The 18,736-nt window shown below is 38.8% G+C and overlaps 3 protein-coding genes across 7 annotated transcripts; all 3 read right to left on the bottom strand.

Annotated features, from left to right (window-relative positions):
- Positions 1 to 939: 939 nt before the first annotated feature.
- LOC117144700 (galectin-9) lies at positions 940 to 2,335 on the bottom strand. Its single transcript, XM_033310031.1, has 2 exons — positions 1,123 to 2,335; positions 940 to 1,064 (listed from the first exon to the last, which is right to left on the bottom strand). Exons 1-2 carry the CDS (start codon positions 2,273 to 2,275, stop codon positions 997 to 999), a joined length of 1,221 nt encoding a protein of 406 aa, XP_033165922.1. The 5' UTR covers positions 2,276 to 2,335; the 3' UTR covers positions 940 to 996.
- A 136-nt stretch (positions 2,336 to 2,471) lies between these two features.
- LOC117135239 (galectin-9) lies at positions 2,472 to 7,052 on the bottom strand. Of its 5 annotated transcripts, none has more exons than XM_033295380.1 (3): positions 6,913 to 7,052; positions 3,664 to 3,779; positions 2,472 to 3,604 (listed from the first exon to the last, which is right to left on the bottom strand). In XM_033295380.1, the coding sequence occupies exons 1-3, from the start codon at positions 6,979 to 6,981 to the stop codon at positions 2,584 to 2,586; spliced, it is 1,206 nt and encodes a 401-aa protein (XP_033151271.1). In that variant the 5' UTR covers positions 6,982 to 7,052; the 3' UTR covers positions 2,472 to 2,583. The 5 variants fall into 5 exon arrangements, with proteins under 5 accessions (XP_033151271.1, XP_033151268.1, XP_033151269.1 ...); XM_033295377.1 differs by lacking the exon at positions 6,913 to 7,052 and adding an exon at positions 6,013 to 6,423; XM_033295378.1 differs by lacking the exon at positions 6,913 to 7,052 and adding an exon at positions 5,084 to 5,224.
- Positions 7,053 to 7,564: 512 nt separating this feature from the next.
- LOC117135238 lies at positions 7,565 to 13,721 on the bottom strand. The gene is made up of 4 exons (XM_033295376.1): positions 11,200 to 13,721; positions 10,957 to 11,088; positions 8,435 to 10,899; positions 7,565 to 8,377 (listed from the first exon to the last, which is right to left on the bottom strand). The coding sequence occupies exons 1-4, from the start codon at positions 11,335 to 11,337 to the stop codon at positions 8,089 to 8,091; spliced, it is 3,024 nt and encodes a 1,007-aa protein (XP_033151267.1). The 5' UTR covers positions 11,338 to 13,721; the 3' UTR covers positions 7,565 to 8,088.
- Positions 13,722 to 18,736: the final 5,015 nt, after the last annotated feature.

The following is an 18,736-nucleotide window of genomic DNA, read 5'->3' as shown; positions in this document are numbered from 1 at the left end:
TTAAACCATATTGTTGCATTTTCTGATTTTTGAGTTATAAAATGAACATAACCGATTAAATAAGTGGAAAAAGTAGCCAATATAGCACACAGCAGGAGCATAGCCGAATGGTATTTTGATTAATTTCAACTAAGGTTGGTTGTGACCATAAAGCATTATAGAGGGCATTAAAAACTTTTAAAACAAAGTTTTGCTATGCAGCAAACTAACTATGCATATTCCTTATTAGATTGAAACGATTGTTATATCTGCTACATACATTATAAAGATCCTAATATTCCCTTATTCATTACCCATAGAATAATTTTCATAATAATTACTTTAAATTTACGTAAATCCTAGAATGATTTTAAAAATTACAAAACAAAGCAAAATTTGGACCCATTGACAATGTGCCCTTGTCGTTTAAACATCAGTATTCTACTTCATTAGCAAAATGGTCCAAAGCATGCTTGACACGAACAGACTTGAATCATAAATAATATTTTTTAGTTTGCAGACGCTTTTCTACTGCCTTGGCCGAGCCTTGGGAAATATTTGCAGGCTGGACGTTTTCGGCTTGGCTCTTTTGCTGCTGCTTTTTGCTGGCCGTGAAAAAACAATGTCAACTGTCTTCAGAAACACATGTAGACATAAACGTCAATTCAGGACAGCCTTCCCACTGCAGTGGCGACTCGAGCAGCTCGGCCATACTGCGTCCTTAATCGATTATCATTTTTAATAATCATTTTCCGATGCCCTTAAGGCGGCCTCAGCTGGCGGACTCGCTGAAAGAAGCTGAGTCTGCTTTTGCTATCCGACCCGGTTATGGGCAGACAACCGCTTGACGTCTAGAGCGCATTGACATTTATAAGCGGAGCTCTGCGGAGCCCTAGGATCAGGGCGCATAAATATTTTAATTGCAAAGTTCTTATAAGATACGTATATGTGTGGTGCAGGCGCAATCAAAGTTATTGATTTATTAATTCATGTAATACGTTTTTCGGCATGATTGAATTATATTTGAAGTTGGGGGATTTCAGATCGCTTCCAGGCACTTATAGCTCGTTCCATAGCAGATCGAACTTTAATAGATTGAAACTGTAAGTCGAAATATTAATTTGGCAAGTTTAATATCATTACCTTTTGTTTTTTTGTAAGTAGTGTTGCCTTCAATGACTACTTCCCAAAGCTTGATATCTCCACGAATATTCACAATGTCGACGCACTCTGGCCTCATTTGATACTTAAAATGAAACAAGGACCTGTTGTTTACAAACAATTCGTAATAGCTGTCTCTACAAGCAATTACTATGACAAACGCACCTCCTGGCCTTAGACTTGTATTTAAGCGAGACACTGTGCAGTTCACCCAATCGCCGTTTAAATAGGCACGTCGTGTAATAATAGCCGTGCCGATTTTGTCATGTCTACTACGCAAGAAACATGGACTGAAATAGAATGACACTGTGGGTTGCGGCCAAATTTCCTGTCCTTTCTGAAACGCTATACTGAATCTTTGGGGCATCAATCGGACACGACCTTCGATTCGAAGTGAACTTCCTTCAATGAGGAAGTTTTCTTCCAACAGCTTTCCATAGTAAGGAAGAGGGAGGCTCGGCTGGTAGAGGAACTTTTTAGATGACATCTTTGCCAGAGAAGATAAGACCATCCATTCAGTTTCCACATTCTCTCCATCTCGGGGAAGTTTGGTTGAATGTGGAATGGTTCGAGGCAATGAGTGTGTTAGGCGTATAGGATACTCGGAAACATAGTATGTATCGATAACGATGTCGGAAACATCTCCGAGTACATCCACAGCTTCCAACCAGCGATAAGGCATTCGGTGAATATATTTCGCAAAATGATAGCCGTTGACAGAAATAAAGAAGCACTCCTCAGTAAGCAATATTTGCATCCAAAAAGACTTTCCCCGGTTCAGCTGGAAGGTTAAATATGATGAATTTTCCTCGGGTCCCCATTTTCCCTTAAGACGAGAATTGCGCGTTATATAATTTTGAGGAAGTCGTGATCCTATTTGCAATAGTACATCGCACTCCTCGCATATTTCACTTCCCTGCTTGGTGATAAAATCAATAACAAAATGCTCACATGCCATAAGGATCATGCCGTGGAAGACGAAACACAGTCCTGGCCTTGGACATTGGATCACTTTAAAATGTTTGCGTCGATGGGCTTCTGAGCGCTTTTCATAGAACAACGACATCGCGTCCATAACTCGCCTTAGAGCTACAGTGCACGCTCCAGGATACACGCTCATACACTTGCTCTCCATTTTATACGGCAGTAGTAGGGATATTGTTGTTGTCAATATTGTTGTTTTACAAGGGAGATTAAAGTATAATATTTGAATAAATACCCAGAGTTTGACATTAAAAAAGAAAACTACATTACCAGAAATGTTGTAAGCTATTTTTTACTCAATGAATACCCATATAGCGACTATGCGTTCAATTAAATAAATATACATGTCCAGGTAAGAATAATCAAAATTTTATTTATTAACAAAAATATTCTATAATGAAACACGAGCGTATCACTTTTTTATTGTCGCTAAATTACTAAAAAAAACATAAACAGCTACTACTCACTAAAGTACCATGGATTCTGATAGACTCGCAAATTTTTGCCTTTAATCATCTGATTTTTTTCGAGCGTTACATTCCAAAGCTTAACATCTCCTTGTATGTAGACGGTGTCCACCACCGCAGGGTTAACCTTATATTTAAAATCAGTCATAAACTGCCGATTGACATACACCTCAAAGGATGTTTTGGTACAAACAATGGCTAAACAAAAAGACCGCCCAGGGCGAAAGTTTGTGTCAAACTCCGAACGCTCTTCTTGTGCCCAAGCTCCATTAAGCCAGGCATTTCTACACACCACCGCCTTTCCAATAGCGCCGCTGCTTGCTTTCGAAAAACGTGGGTTTAGGTGGAATGCAATTACCGGATGTGGCCATATGTCCTGCCCCTGTTGCAGGTTTATGTAAAACGAGTGTGGAAGCAATCGCACTCTCCCTTCAATCTTCAAGCATCGACCTTCGACCAACGAATTTGGTGGCAATGCTCCATAATAAGGCAGAGTAAGGCCAAGATCATTCGAACTACAGTTACGCTTAGGCGAACTGTCCGACTGTGTGTTCGGGGCGCTAATAAGGCACCACTCATGAGGTATTTTAACAGTCTCCTCAACGCTGGCGTCAATTTCATTAATACCATCATCTATGTGAAGCTCAATGTTATTAGCCTCTGACTGGGCTAATCGTTCAGGATATTTTAAGACCAAAGTTCGCTTCATTTCCACGTTACTTACATCTCCTTTTACTTCCAGAATGCGAACATCCCCATAAGGGATTCGATGAGTGTACGCTGCAAAGTGTTGTCCGTTTACCGATATCATATAGCATGCTTCAGTAACTAGCACTTGAATGGAAAACTTCTCGCCTCGACTTAAAAGAAACGGCAATGCCGAGGACACTTCCTCGCTTCCCCAAATATCCTGTACTTTGGTGTTGCGAACAATATAGTTTTGTGGCAGTCGTGGATTAATGTGGAGCGCCACATCTCGCGATTCATTGTTATAAGCAAGATTTATGGAAAACCTAAAAAGGATGAGGAACACTTTAAATATTAATCACGTAAACTTGGCCACTTAACATACCTCTCACAGTTTACCAAGAGATTCCCAGTCACCGTGAAACTTATCCCTTCGCTCAATTTCCCTATTTGATCGTTGAAATATTTTGGCACAGCATCTGCATATTCGTAAAATGAGGCCTAGAATGGGAATTTAATAAGTAAAATAGTAAAACTCTTAATTACTCTTAAAACAGTCTTTCACCCGTCCAGTTCAAGGTTTCTCGTAAAAGGCAGTGTTCGGATTAAAATATAGAAAAATTCGAAAGTCCCACTAGCCTCGTCAGCCATTCCATATATGAAGAAAATTTAAGATCAACTTAATTTGTTTATTTTGGGCACAAACGATAATACGATAAGTAATTTCCAAAGGATAATCAAAATAATAGTTGCTTAGATATATATATAATAGATATAAGCTATCATTATAATCTTTTAGTTATGTTTTCATATTATCTAGTACATAGGTATGTAAGTATGTACATTTTTAAGTATACATTCTTCCGTCAATATTTTCAATGCTTGCTTACCTCATTCAAACCTCCCTTTTTCAGCTTGGGACAACAGCACATAATTTTTTCATATAAAACGCTAAGACACATTTTTTGTTCTGATTTTGAAATCTGAATAGCCAGAACTAAAAAAATAAAATATTCCTCTAATTCAAATTATGTACTTTGTTAACCACAGAACACTTTACGAATCGCTTGTCGAAATGCATTGGTTTTTAGACATTATAGAACGAATCAACATCGTGCTTGCTCGCTGGGTGTCTCACCGCACATTGAAAATCGAAAAGTCACTGTAACTTAAATACTGCGCATGTAAATAATATACTTTTAGTGCCTTAGAATTCGCTGCTGATAAATATATTCTGTCCTAAATCTTTCTGTTCCGTCTTCAGGAGCTCGAAGGAATTATTATTTTTTATGTTATTTAACAAAATAGTTTGGTTGCCAAATATTTAGCTGTTATTATTGTCTCCCCGTTTCGCGAATAACATGCTTGAAGAGAATTGAAGCTACGCCGCTATGACAACGCCAAAAGCTCTTTTTGAACTCTTTTAAAATCGACGACATATGTATGTATGTATGTATGTATACACCCCGAACAGATGTGCAAATAAATGGCGAGTAAGCTCCTGAATTGACTTGTGTTGGGAGCTTGAAAATAACAATTCAACTTTCAATAATTATGAAGAGTGGCTAAGGTTCAGACTTGACTAAGAGCTGAAGCCACCCACCTTGTCAGACCGCGACTATGCCAAACAGCTGTTAAGAGAGCAGCACGCGAATAGGGGAATTATTGCGGAGTACGCTAAATGTCAAAACAAAGATAAAAATGAGAAGAGCGTTTGCACATGATGTGTACAAGCGCACGCATGTACGTATTTAAGCACAACCTCTAAACCACAGCAATTGTGCTCAAGTTTTCCAATTACGCACATTCAATTCATTTCCATCCATCACCTCGATGTCGCTGATGCAATCCGAAGGAAAGGATATTGAGCTCTCCGCCTGTAGAAACCTCTTGTGCAGTTCCGTTGTCGTACCGTCCAAGGCATCCATATTTTGGTCACACTATACACTTGCCTCAACAGCTGCAAAATCAATGTGTGTGTCTCCCGATGCTTTGAGCCCTGACGGTCGCGGCAATAAAATCCAAACAGTTAAACTTCGCTCGATTTTGAAGGTGTTCTGCCACACAACATCTGACAGATCTACGAGTTCTGTAAACAGCTTTTGGAACACTGGCGCTTTGATACACAAAAGCTTTAAAAACACAGTGCACTGGCGCCACCAATCAGTGTAGACAATTTTTTTTAAAAACAGAATGGCCTCGCCCTACAAATCCCACTTGAAGCCGCAGTGGACAGCCGCAGACACGACATACATACGATTTTATTGAATCCGCTCTATTGCACCTGTTTGATGTTGAGTTAAAAAAAGGTGCAACTTATTTAAAATCGCAGTGAAGTTACTATACACAACTCGTTTAAAATCGTAGTGGAGACACAAACCACTATTGGTTTAATATCGCAGAGCCACTATACACAACTCATTTAAAACATAGTGAAGTGACTAAACTCAACTTAAAACTACAGTGGCGCCATTGTGTATAGTGGCGTTAGTGTGGAGTGTTTTTAAATTGGTGTAAGCGCTAAAGAAACAACCCTGTCAGACCGCGACTGTGCGAAGGGCTATTAAAAGCTCCCCCACAACGCGAATAAGGGAATTACTGCAGAGTACGCTAAATGTCAAAGCAAAGACGGAAAAAGAGAAAAACACTTGTACATGATGCGTACATGTGTACAGACATACATTTTAAGCACTAAACCACTCAGTATTTGCGCTATGGTATCCCGATTACGCACTTTAAATTCATTTCCATCCACCACCTCGATGTCGCTGATGCAATCCAAAGGAAAGGGTCTTGTGCCCTCCGCCTGTAGAAACCTCTTGTGCAGTTCCGTTGTCGTATCGTCAAAGGCATCCATATTTCGGGCACAGTCTGCACCCGCCTCAATGGCTGCAAAATCTATGTCTGCCTTCCGATGCATTGGATCGGATGTTTTTGAGGCCTGACGCAACCAGAACTCGCGACAATGAAATCGAAAAAGTTCCAAGCGGCGCTTGATGCGATAATAGTTTAAACTTCGCTCGATATTAAAGGTGTTATGCCACAGAGCATCTGACAGATCGACGAGTTCACGAACCGAGTGGCAGGCCAGGAGTATTATTGCCGTCATACTGACTACGCAAAGATGAGGTTACCGATTTTACACGATGCAAATGCGGTTTTGAGCAAGGAGCTTATACGCTCTCTCGCTCTTTTGGTGCAATTCAGCGCGCTTTAATGTAAGAGATTTTTTCTGGCGGAATACATATATAGGTACACATGTATGTATGCATGTATCTGACAGCCAAAATACGTGTGCCTTTAGCGGCGGTTTGTGCGCGGACTGTTCGGAATTTGATTTTATGCCGGCCTGACCGAGTCCACCCATAGCTCAATACTTTTTATCAACCCCGAGATATGTAGCTTTCGGATTCTGATAACATTGTCTACGCAAACAAATTTAGTCATGCGGGGTGCCTATACATGCACAAGCACATTAAGAAACTTTTCTAGATATATGTATATTCTTCATTCATATGTATGAGTACAGGCGTTGTCTGTCGTATTCGATAGCGGTGGTAGTTCTTTTTGGAACTATTAATGTATCATAATCATAAAGTTGACGATGCAATGCAATTAGTATCGACAAACTTACATCCTCATTTTTAAACCTCTGATAGGTTTCATCCTGGCTTCGTTTTTGCTTTCCACAGCAGCAGGTCATTTGGATTATTGAAATAAGTTGATCTCGGAACAGTTGAAAACGTTGCTATTTTTCATTAAATAGCTGAAAAACAATCTGTTACCAATCGTAAAGAAAACCTTGTTTAACGTTAAAAGTTGCATGCTAATAATTAAATAAAAAAAATATTTTATTGAACAAGTATAAAATGTTCTTCATTCTTAGAATCACAGGGGCGTTTCACGTAAACACCTACATATGTACAAATTTTAACTTGCTCGATTTCAACAACCGCCACACGTCGCGAAGCTTTTCAAACTGATATTTTGCTTTGCACATTTATCATTCTCTGAATCAGCCATTAGACCTCTCGCTGTAAAAAGAGAATGGTGTACATACATACATATTTACATTCGTATGTGCATGTTTTTAAGGCAATTGCCTATTAGTTGTTTTATTTCATTTTCCTGCTGTTTTTATAGCAGATATATCACAACCGATTTGTTTTAATTTAAACCCAAAATCATATATCGTTACAAAAGTGGTGTATACCAAATTGGTACTAATAATCGAAATCAACTGTCAAAGCTAACATTCTTTCTGCTTTTTAACTAAAATAAGTTTGTGAACTATCAAAGACTGTTTATTGCTTAATTTTCAGCATCATTATTTATTTACATAATTTATAATGATTATTATATATACCGTTATTATTAAAAACAAAAGTTTAATTAAAACTATAAAAATACAGCTTAGATTAAAAACTGTAAACCAAATAAATATCTTCCGTTCTGCTTTCTAAAGGCATATTCTGGATTTTATGTTAACAGACAGCAGAAGGTACATTATATGTTCAAAACTTAACTCAAAAGAAAACGTAAGCGATGAATAATTAATCGATGTACATACGTAAGGAAATTGTTTGAACCAAATCGTGTTACTCTTTAAATAGTTGTACTATTCTTGACTCATTTTCGTGTGTAGACTCCAGTCATTGCTTTTTATAATGTTAATACAAGTATACTAGTTTTTAAATGGGAGTGTACATTGTACACAATTACATGTGAATCTTAGAGGGACGTAAAATATGTATTTGATATTTTCCAAAAATAAAACCACATATTTTATATAAAGGATATATATCATATCTCAGCGCTGTCGTGTCGAGCGTGTACCCATGCCATGATGTGATTTAGAAGTTGGTCCTTTATAATACTTTGATAACGTTTTGCTAGTACGCGTCGGTCGGGTGTTGCTGCTGCTCCGTTCTGAAGGCTTTTCCATATCTGCCTTTAAAGGCAAGTCATCGTCATCATCCCATCTAAAGTCTTTTTTTTCTTCATCGCCAAAATCCTCGACGTTAGCATTAATCTTTAATTTACGGCCTCGGCGGTTTCTTGATGATGAAGAACTAACATCAGTGCGCTCCGACTTATCACTACAAATATGGTACAAATTTTAAAATAAAGTCCGTATCAATAAATCTACAACTCACTCTTTTAGGGGAATCGTGTTTTCTTCTCCTGCTTTAAGTCCACGATTCAGTAGGGCCAGCTCACGCTCGGCAATTGCTTTTTTATGCTCATCTGCCGACTCTGCTGCACTTAGCTTAGTTGTGGAATCGGCCATTTGCTTCACAGGTTCTTCATGATTGCCTCGCTTCAGCTGCAACTGTTGTTCCTGGGCCTGTTTTATAGAGCGCTTTAGCGCACTCCTGAGGGTGTCGCGGGAGTTTTCAGGCGCTGCATCGGTTCCCATTTGAGAAAGTCCAATCGCCTCCAAAAGCTTTTGTCCGAGCGCAGCTTTGACTTCCGACTTCCGAACGGATACCGAGCCTGCTTTGCTATCATCAATATCGTCGCTAGCTCCATTGTCCGGGGCTGATTCACACACTTCGGGATTTTCTTTCGCATTAATGGCCCTGGCCTTAGGATCGCAAATGTCTTCCGGGACGGTACTTGTGGGTGCCTGCGTTAGCTGACCCAAAGATTCTTTTCTAACAGTTACCGCACTTTTCTTTGTTTCTCTGGATAAAATCTGTTTCGTACTTAGACATATTTCTTTTGAATTCTTTAAATTTGGGGATCCACTGTTATCGAGCACAATGACTTCAGACGGCTCTGATGACCGATTGTCTGTTTTGCGCCTTTTAAAATTGTATTGGGATCCGGGCTGGGACTGCGGAGAGACATAGTCATCCTCAAGGTACTTCACATCCTGCGGATCGACTTCAAGGGGCGGTTGGGGATCGACCAGTACAATGTCTTCTAAATTAACGGCACTGTCAGAGCCAATACAACTCTGACGAGTTTTTCGCTGGTTTTTTGTTTCTTGTTGCTGCTGCTTAAGGAGGGACATAAGCGCTTCATTAATAGGGTCGGCCGGATTTGATTCGAACTGCGAAAAAAGCACAGAGTTGATACTCGATAGTTCGTTGCTGACATAAGCTGCCTTTGAAGTCGATACAGACATTGTGGCGCGGGTGTTGTCAGCAGCAGGTAAATCAAGGGCACTCATCTTTCGTTGATGGCGTTTGAAAGTTGGAACGCTAACCGTCTTTTTGTGACGCAGTGGCTGCGGTTCCTGTTCCGTGGGACTGGAAGGCACTAATTGAACCGACGTTTCTGGTGGAAGTTTATAAGGCATTGCACTGGATAAGTCAGCAAGCTTAAGTACATCTTTAGTCGCCTGCGATGAAGTGTTTGAAGAAGCAGACGCGATAGCTGAGGAAAGTGGAGGCTGATCTTGCTGCTGAACCACAGGCAGCATTGGGGCCAAATATGGACCTAAAAGTTGTGTGAGATCTGTGTCTTGAAGAAGGTTTGTGTCTGACATTATAACAGCAAACTTTGAACTTTTTAAGCGGGACATTTGCTCATCGCAGTTTTCTGCTGTCACCGGCCATTTCAGAGCCTTGAGAATAAGCATCAACAAGTCTGGATCCCTAATAACGCTTCCAAGGAAAATTGCATCAGTGAGGCTTTTAACATTAGAAATTGACGTTGACGGGGGTGAACCATGCGAATCAACCGATATAGTTAAGTCGAGTGTTGTCCCCTTTGTCTTAGATTGGCTTGGCACAGTTTTCTTCAGCTTTGGCAGAGCCGTTTGATGAAATTGTTCTTCATCTTCCCTCTTCTTTTTTGGCGCCGCAAAGATCATGTGCTCTGGCAGTGCTTCCTCTACGGAAGGTTCACCCCCGTATTGGGGTACCAGTGTAGTTGTGACCAGTGGTCTAACATCATCAATAGGGTTTCGATTTTGCGCACACTTAAGCAGTGATACCTGTCCGCTACGCATGGCTTTAATATTGTTTAATGTGTTTTTAAGATTTCTACTTTTCTGCAGGAACAAATTACTGTCCTGAGATTTCGTTCCTGGATTGCTAACGTTTGAAGAAATAAGAGCGGAAGCTGTAACCGTGTTTCTGCTATCTGTCAGGTTGATGTTTCCGGTATTGTGCTCTGTTTGGACTTCAGGTATATTACCTGTGATGCGCCCATGAGTCTGGATGAAGTTTATTACTCCTGTCGGCGATGGTTTTGAGTCTGGGCTCTTTCTCATTGCGTTGCTACCCAATGACTCTGTATTTAGGGGCACCAAAGAAGGCAGACACTGCATAGTTCGTTGTGCGATAGACAGTGGGGCCGATCCATACCTAGTGTCTGTAAAAACGCTGTTGCGACGGCCAGTGTTCATATAGTTCTTTACTGATCCAGCGGGTTTGCTCAGAGAAGAGGATGAGAAAGACGCAGCCAAGTAGTTTTCGCCAGTTTTTGGAGCAAGCTCTACGCAACTGTCTGGTTGAGGCTTGTATGCGGTGTTTCTGGACTCCGGCACGCGGGTCAGCAAAATGGGGCGAAATTCATCAATTTCCGCTTGGACCTCGTCGTATCGGTGTGGGATTTTGGTTGCTGGAACGCTCAGCCGTGCGGCAGCCGCTTCCCTCGCATTCTTAGGCTGAAAGATTTATTAAGTTGTGAGCTTACTGATTTTTAGTGTTAAGTAATCGATTACCAGTGTACTAAGGAGAAAGTCCCGAAACACGAGCTGAGTGTGTTTTGCTATATTTGACAGCGACGCCGTGGCCTCTACCTGGCGGTAACAAGATTTGCAGAGCACTTTTGGCAGAGGATCTTCTTCAGCTACCTAAAAAGCAATATATTTTTTAAATGTCGAGTTCTAGCAAGTACCTGTAGGTCTTGTTTTGATACTTATCCAGATCTAGGATTAAATTCTAGTTCCTTTCTATTTACTTACATTTAGATAAAGGTGTCGAGATATTTTATCCTTCAGTCCCTCTGTTTTAAAAATAAACACACTTTCGACCACGGAATTCGTCTTGCTTTTCGTGTTGGCAGCGCAAATGCGGCACAAGTGCTCAAACTGAGCATCCATGTTACGAATTTCAATGCGCGTTTTTTTTCCTAGCTCAAAGCGTCAAGCCGAACATGCTGATGACAAAATGCAGAAACAATTTTTAAAAATCCCAGGGGTTAGGTGTAATAAGCTAACTCTTGTTAACGCCAAATTTAGACACACACACTACCATTTGCAATGCAGTTCGCCTTGCCCACTACTTCGTTTTCATAAATTTTTACACTTGCAATTTGAGAAAGTCGTCTCGCGGTTACTGAGAGCGTGCAAAACAAAAGGCAAAATGAAAAACAAATAATAACAAACTGTAAATGTATTGATCATTGAAAGCGGAGAGCGCAATTCCGAGAGAGTGAGAAACAGAAGCAGATCTTTGCTTTCTTCTTTTTACGCTGTTCACAATCGCTACGCTATGTTTTTGTGGAAAATAGTATTTTTCATTTTATTCTTTGCTCGAAAGCTTAGCAGAAGTCTTTTAGTCTCGACGAACGTTTTGGAATTACGAACATGAGCACAACAAAAGATTTATTCACTTAAAATAGACTTCTGCCACAACGATTTCACCAGCACTTGCGTTGCGACGAGAAAACGAAATAAAACTGAGCGAAATAAATGTTGCTGCCGTTTGCCATTACACTCACCACTCACCCATACTAATGCATTTCCGTACGCACACTGATGGCTTACAGTACTCTTTCTTTGCTCTCGCCTCTCCTACGTTATTCGTACCGCCGGTGATGGTGTGCGTGTTCCCTGACTGTTGTTTGTATTAAACACTTACACGACTTTTGTTTCTATTTTTCGAGCGCTGATGCATACGTGTGCGGGCTTGGTGTCCGTCTGTTTCATGGCGCACAGCCAGTTTTCCGCTCTATCCATGTGGCCTCAATGGCGTAAATGTAGTCGGCTGGTTTTTCTTTCCACCAGTTTTTTCTTGTGACCGGGTATTTAGGGCCTATCTAAATACCGTTGGAGGCGATTGCATATTTAAAAGCTTTAAAGAGTCCTATTACTTCCCTTATTAAAATACATACATACATATGTACATGCATACATATTATGTATTAATTTGCCGCTCGCTCACTTATCAACTGTTGGTGCCTTTATTTACGTAACTCAGAAGTAATGAGCACCCAATAGTTGATTCCTCGCATGAAGCGCTCTCCTTATACTAAAACTAGTTGTCATTCCTTTTGATAGTGTTGGTTGTTTTCTGTTTGCGTGCCTTAGAGCTTATGCCTCTGATCTTTCTTTTGCCATTTTAGCTATGAATTTTCCTGAGTTTTTGTGATTTACTATGTCGATGTATTCGTGCATTTACGCCAAAATGTGGGCATAAGAAAAAATTTATCCGGTTTTATTATCGTTTATTTTTCAACCGAAAATCAAGCGATAGCTATTGTATTTGCAATAAGTGCGATGTGGAAGTACTGGACTTGGTCGCTATGTTAGGAAAATACAGTCTCTTCATTTTGACGCAAAACAAATAAGTAGGCAAACTTTTTGAATTTTCTTGATGCCTAAAGTGGGCAGAATTTGGATTTTTAGACGAGCTCCTAATACGCAACCATGTTTATATATGCATTTACACATGTGTGTACATATTTAAACATATCTTAAATAAGAACAGTCAGAAATATGATGATTTGTTATTTTAAATCTATACTTATGAATCAACATCTTGGGGTATCTTTTACTCTAAGCTCAATTTTAATTCATACATTAATATGGCTGTGCAATGCATAATATTCAATGTATGAATATGAATATTCCTTGGGCTTAAATGCATCCGATCGCCAAAAGGTATGCAAAACGTTTGGAACACACATTCCTCCCAACTAACGCTATGACTATTTACATTAACATACATAGGAATATATTAAAAAATGCGTCCCTCTTAGGGCTACATTTCAAAGTAGTGTTATCGTTTTTTTTGCATACCCTTGCAGAGAGTATATTGATTCCAGTAAAAATCTTGATGCGCAGTGTGGGAGACATAAAGTATATATATTCTTGATCATATTCTCAGTTTTCAAAAGTCTTGGTCTTGGGCCAGATCGAGCCATTATATCATATGGCTGCCTTAGGAATAATTGGCAAATGAGTCGACAAAAATACACATGTAATGTTTAAATATATATTTGATGCCAGTGTATATAATACTCGGATTGCCGAAGCTAGCCTTCCTTCTTGTTGTTATTAAAGGTAGTATTCTTAGCTGAAAAAATAAAGGATATGTGCTCCCTGATTCCCCATTATCCCGTAAACACCTTTCCGTTGTGTGAATGTGTGCTTAACGTACATTTTTAATGTATTTTTTCTTATCGTAGACAGATGCAAAATTATGTGCAACGAATGTGTACCAATTACCCGAATTACATCTCATAAGATATTTTTTTCATGTTTTTTAAATTTGACCAATTTATATATATATTTTATTAGTTTGGATACATGTAGATGCATTCAGGCATCTTAAACAATTATATATTTGAAGAGGGAAATTATTACTATTTTATTGACATAACGTTAACGAATTTTTACATATTTATATTTTCCAATATTAACAATTAGGATAGTTGTTACACCAGCGTTTTAAATAATAGGGCCTGTCGGTCCTTTTCTTAGCCTATATTTATGTAAATTATATGTAATTTTTTTGTACATTACGCAAACTTCGAAAATATTGTTTGGGCGAAAAGGAAGCATACCTTTAGGCTGACAGATTTAGTGCAATGCTGGTATACATCTTGAACAGTAGTAATCAAACAAATCCGAAATTGGAGTATGTTAAACCTTACTCCAAACAAAATATCTTAGGTCATCAGTCACCTTTTAATAGTTAAAGAAAAAATCTTGTTTAGAATCCGTAATAGTAATATATTAAAGGGAAGATTTACTTTGTTTATTTCTCAAATACCTTTTACTAAAAATATTTTCTTGGCCTTTTTGCTGTTTGACTTCATTCTTTGTAACCAACAATGGGTTCATATAGCAAAAAAACGTTAGCATAGTCTGCGTGAAGTCATAGCATATACATTTTGACTTTTAGAGCCGAGTTCTTGCAAGCGCTGAACTCCCAACTCGATGAGTGAAACAACGCCATTGAATGCTAGACCTGAATGTTGGGCGCAGATACATTTAGCATTGTGCAAAACATTTTGCATTGGCCGGTAGCTGCCAACGCTCCGCTCGAAATTTCGATTAAATTTGAAAAAGGAATGGCCCAAGAGGGGCCGCACCTTTAGTAAGTCAATTTTGGATTGTTATAATGCATCATCAATTTAAAAATTAGCTCAAAACAATTGCTCGCTTTTTGATAGGATCACAAATATTTAAATTTGGCACACGGGCGGCACTTCCAGATGGGACTGTTTGGGTGGGGCGGAGGATGGGCACTCCTTTTTCTTTTAAAGAACGCGAAATGTTTGTACTTCACTTAGCAAACTGTTAAACAGTCAGTTGGCTATTTAAAAAATAAATGCAATAAATTTATTATATTATCATTATTATTATTATTTATTTTATTTCTGGACCTAATTTTGTCAACAAAAAAATTATACCCAGCACGTGAACAATTTATGTTTAGGGCAATTTATGTTTAAATCTGTAAGTAGGTCATCAGCTTTTGATGGCTGTTGGTCTAATCTTGCCTTCTAAGGTACTTATGTTGGCGATCGTTTACTGCTTTTCGCAAGGGCTGTCGTTATTTTCACAAATTCGCTCCAAATATTCCACACCAACGCATTGGGCTGGTGGGTCTGGTTGCATTCTTATTGACCCGGGTAAGGTTAAGGAGACAAAGAATACACTAATGGGCTTTTTGACATCTCGGTCATAAAGATACAGTTTTAACCTGTTTTTGAGAGATTGAGATTGATTTAAAATGTCTTAAAGATTAAATTCTTAGTACCAAATGAAAAAAAAACGTTAAGCAGGGTTTCAGAATGCAAAGCAAAAATGTAATCGTAGGTGGGCAGAATTGACTGCGGCTAATGCAGATTCGATATAACCGACTCCACGCTTTTGTAATGCTTTAGTAGTCAAGGCAGCATTCGTGTTGTGTTCATTTGGAAAGCAAATCAAATTGGCCAGAGGCACCCTTAACCCGGATGACTTTCTTCTGCCCATGCTTTAAAACCCATCAAGTTAGGTAGTTCACGAACTTGAACTGGTTGGACCACTGTATGTACAGGAGAGGGTAACGGAGCCATGTAACGCTATTTATTCAAGACCTTGCCTATAGGAGGAAGTAAGAGCCACTGCATATTGAAGGATGTTCTGCCAAGTACCAGTTATACACATCTCTTCCGCATTGCAACGGCCTCGGCGAAACTCAATCCTCCCAAGCTTAGGCAATAAGAGGCCTGCTAGTTCCCCTTTGACAAAACGGCCTTGGGGTAATAAGCTTTTGCTTGCTGAAATTATAAAGGTAGCACCGCTGCGGCTGCAAGGTGTTGTGAAGTACTGCTACAGTTTCAAATCCGGTTTATTCAACTTACAATGCTATTCGCTGTTTCTTAACTTTAAGCTACAAGTGTGACAATATAATTAAATAAGCCACAAAACCGGCTTCGTACAAATCAATTTTTAATAGCTATCGAATATCTCATGACTTTTTGCAAGTATTTCCCTTAAATCAATTAGCAATAGAAAAATAATCAATCATTAAATGAGTATCAACACCAAAACATATCACGTTCTTAGTGTCTGTTGTTAGAAGCTTTAAAAGACTGCCCAAAGTATGTTTCTTAAAATGTATGTAATAGTTTAGTTAGGTAAGTCTCTGCTGCTGCAAAAATATCTACGACTTGCTTCCAACTAAGGCGTGGCCAGTGGTTCCGGTAATAGTGGCTTGACGGCTGTTCTATTCGCCACCATTTACGCTGCGCTTGATCTGTACAATAAGATTGCTTAAAGCGAAACACCCCTTCTCTTCAGTTCCTACCCCAAACGTTGGTGAACGGGAAGGTCACGCTATTACCAGCAAGCTACTTGTACCTTTTTTTTGCAGTGAGAAAGACTTCTAGTGTTGTTTTTAAAGACGAAAGAGCAAGAAAATAAAATTAGAAGGGCTTAGTAGTTATAAATAACATTAAAGTTATGTTCAACTATTGAACAATCAGAAATTCTGGATATTTTTTTACCAATTCCGAACTAAAAGCATTAATTGATATTTGTTCAATGTCTGATATGATATTAAAGTAAAGACAAAATATATTTGGCGTTAATCTTAACCAGTCAATGATAAAAGTCCATTCAACTATTTTGATTCGTAGGTGTGAATGCGTACTGGTCCATTTTCGTTAAAATTAAAACATAATTAATTTTATTATCATTAGAAAGGCAAACTGTATGCGCTGTCCAAAAGTGGACTCAATAAAGTCAAAATACTTTCAAAATGCTTAGCTCAAGACACAAATAAGATTGTGCGCGAAGGAATTTCATGACAATCGAACGAATTTTACTTATCATTGAGTTAGAGGTTGGAATAAATTTGACCACAAGTAGCCAATGTGCAATTGTATTAACAAGGGCAAGTCGATTGATGTAGTCTGGCATGTCCCAAACACCTAAGACAAAGATTGCCACGCACCAAAAGTCACCAAGAGAGCTGCGTTTGAACATAATACTATTGATGATGAGGTATCCACAGTGTTAACAATTTTCCACTCACTTTACAATTATTAACATTTTTGATTTGTCACTCACTTTATTGGTTAAATTTAAAGCTCCAACATTTCGTAAAACTATATGATTTAATTAAGTGTTTAAAGCCAATGACTTTTTCAATTAACGGAACCATTGTATCTTCCATTTATTAGTCAAGAGTTAAACACAATGCTCCAATACCAAGTATACCGAAAAATGAAGGCTCTGACCGATTCGAATTGCATGTGTAAGCAAAGATACGGGTTTACTTGTAGGGTACCCACTTTATCGAAAACATTATAGGCAAGTTTTGAGGGCCAACAATTTGATAATCATTTTCAGTTGATCTTTTTTCTGACTGAATGAACTTGCAATATCTTTATGCGTGCTAACTATTGACTATATTCTGACAGGTTTTATATACATATAACCGAACAATTATTTTTTTCAGGAAACGGGGTTATTACGCTTTCAGTGTTCCAGTGTTCTTGGTATACCGATAGAAATTTACAAGGCTAATGAAAATATTAAAAAATATCCAACAATTTTACAATAATGTGGGCGTGGTTTGAGGTTAGAGTGGGTGGGCAATATGACTCAACAAACTTGCGCTGCGTCTATGTCTCTAAAATATGTAGTCTAGCTTTAATAGTTCCTGAGATCTCGACGTTCATACGGACGGACAGGCAAACGGACATAGCGCGATCGACTCGGCCAATGGTCCTGATAAAGAATATATATACTTTTTATGGTCCGAAACGTTTAGTTCAACATACACTTCGTTACATACATTTTAATATAGTAACGGAAATAATTAAATAACTTCCTAAACAAAGCAAAAAATATTCAACGCAACAAAACGCTTCGCCCTCCATTCACAGAAAAAATAGTGTGAAATACAATCCATCAAAAAATAAATTAATAAATAAAGAATTAGATTAATTCGCATGGCTTGCTCAAACCATCAGCTTGTATCGCCGTTCACCAGAACCCCTTTACTTCAGTTGTTGTTTTACAGCTTTAGCTTGGCTTTGGTTGGCTGCTTTGGCCTAGTTCTTGGTCGTTGCCATGTTTTCAACTCGGTTTTACTTTCAATTCTATGGGTTGAAATTGGCCACTTTGGGCTTTAGAGTAAAGCTATATGTTAGGCATACCAATTGAATTTATCAAGGGCAATTCAGCTGGGTGGTTTTAATACTAAAAGTGATTGAGTGGTCTTCCTTCGATCCCATGCTTGACATGGATTCAAGTCCAAGCCCATGTTGAAGTAGTAAGTATTCTTTAATTTAAGCACCGTAATCCACTATACAGCGATCCAGAAACCTGCTGCCAAACGAAAATGTAACAAAAAAGGTAACAACATTTCACAATCGCCTTGGTAAATAGTTTCCTAGCCTTCGTTGGCTAGAGGGTGGATATTGTTGGAGTTTCAGAAAACAATAAACAAAGCCCGCTCCCCACTTGTAGATGGCTTCAAACTAATGGGGAGCTTTGGATGAAATTCTCAGTAATATGATGAAATTGACTAAGAATATGGGTTGGACTACATTTTTCTGATAACTTGTATAAGAAAAACGTAGCAACTCTGCAATGGCACAAGCGTTAACTTTACTCTTACTTTCAAAAGCTTAAGAGATACAAACGACCCCGCGCGGGTGCAGCAATAACTTGAACAGTCTGTTAATGTAAAGTAACAGTCGGGGCCAAGCGTGGCTTAGACCAAGCTTGGCCCAAAAGCCTGACTTCGAAACTTGGTTGGCTGGCTGAGCTT

The sequence above is a fragment of the Drosophila mauritiana genome, chromosome 2L (assembly GCF_004382145.1).
Source record: "Drosophila mauritiana strain mau12 chromosome 2L, ASM438214v1, whole genome shotgun sequence".
Lineage (NCBI taxonomy): Eukaryota > Metazoa > Arthropoda > Insecta > Diptera > Drosophilidae > Drosophila > Drosophila mauritiana.
Note: the sequence above shows the minus strand (reverse complement) of the source record. Positions and strands in the feature narration are given on the sequence as shown.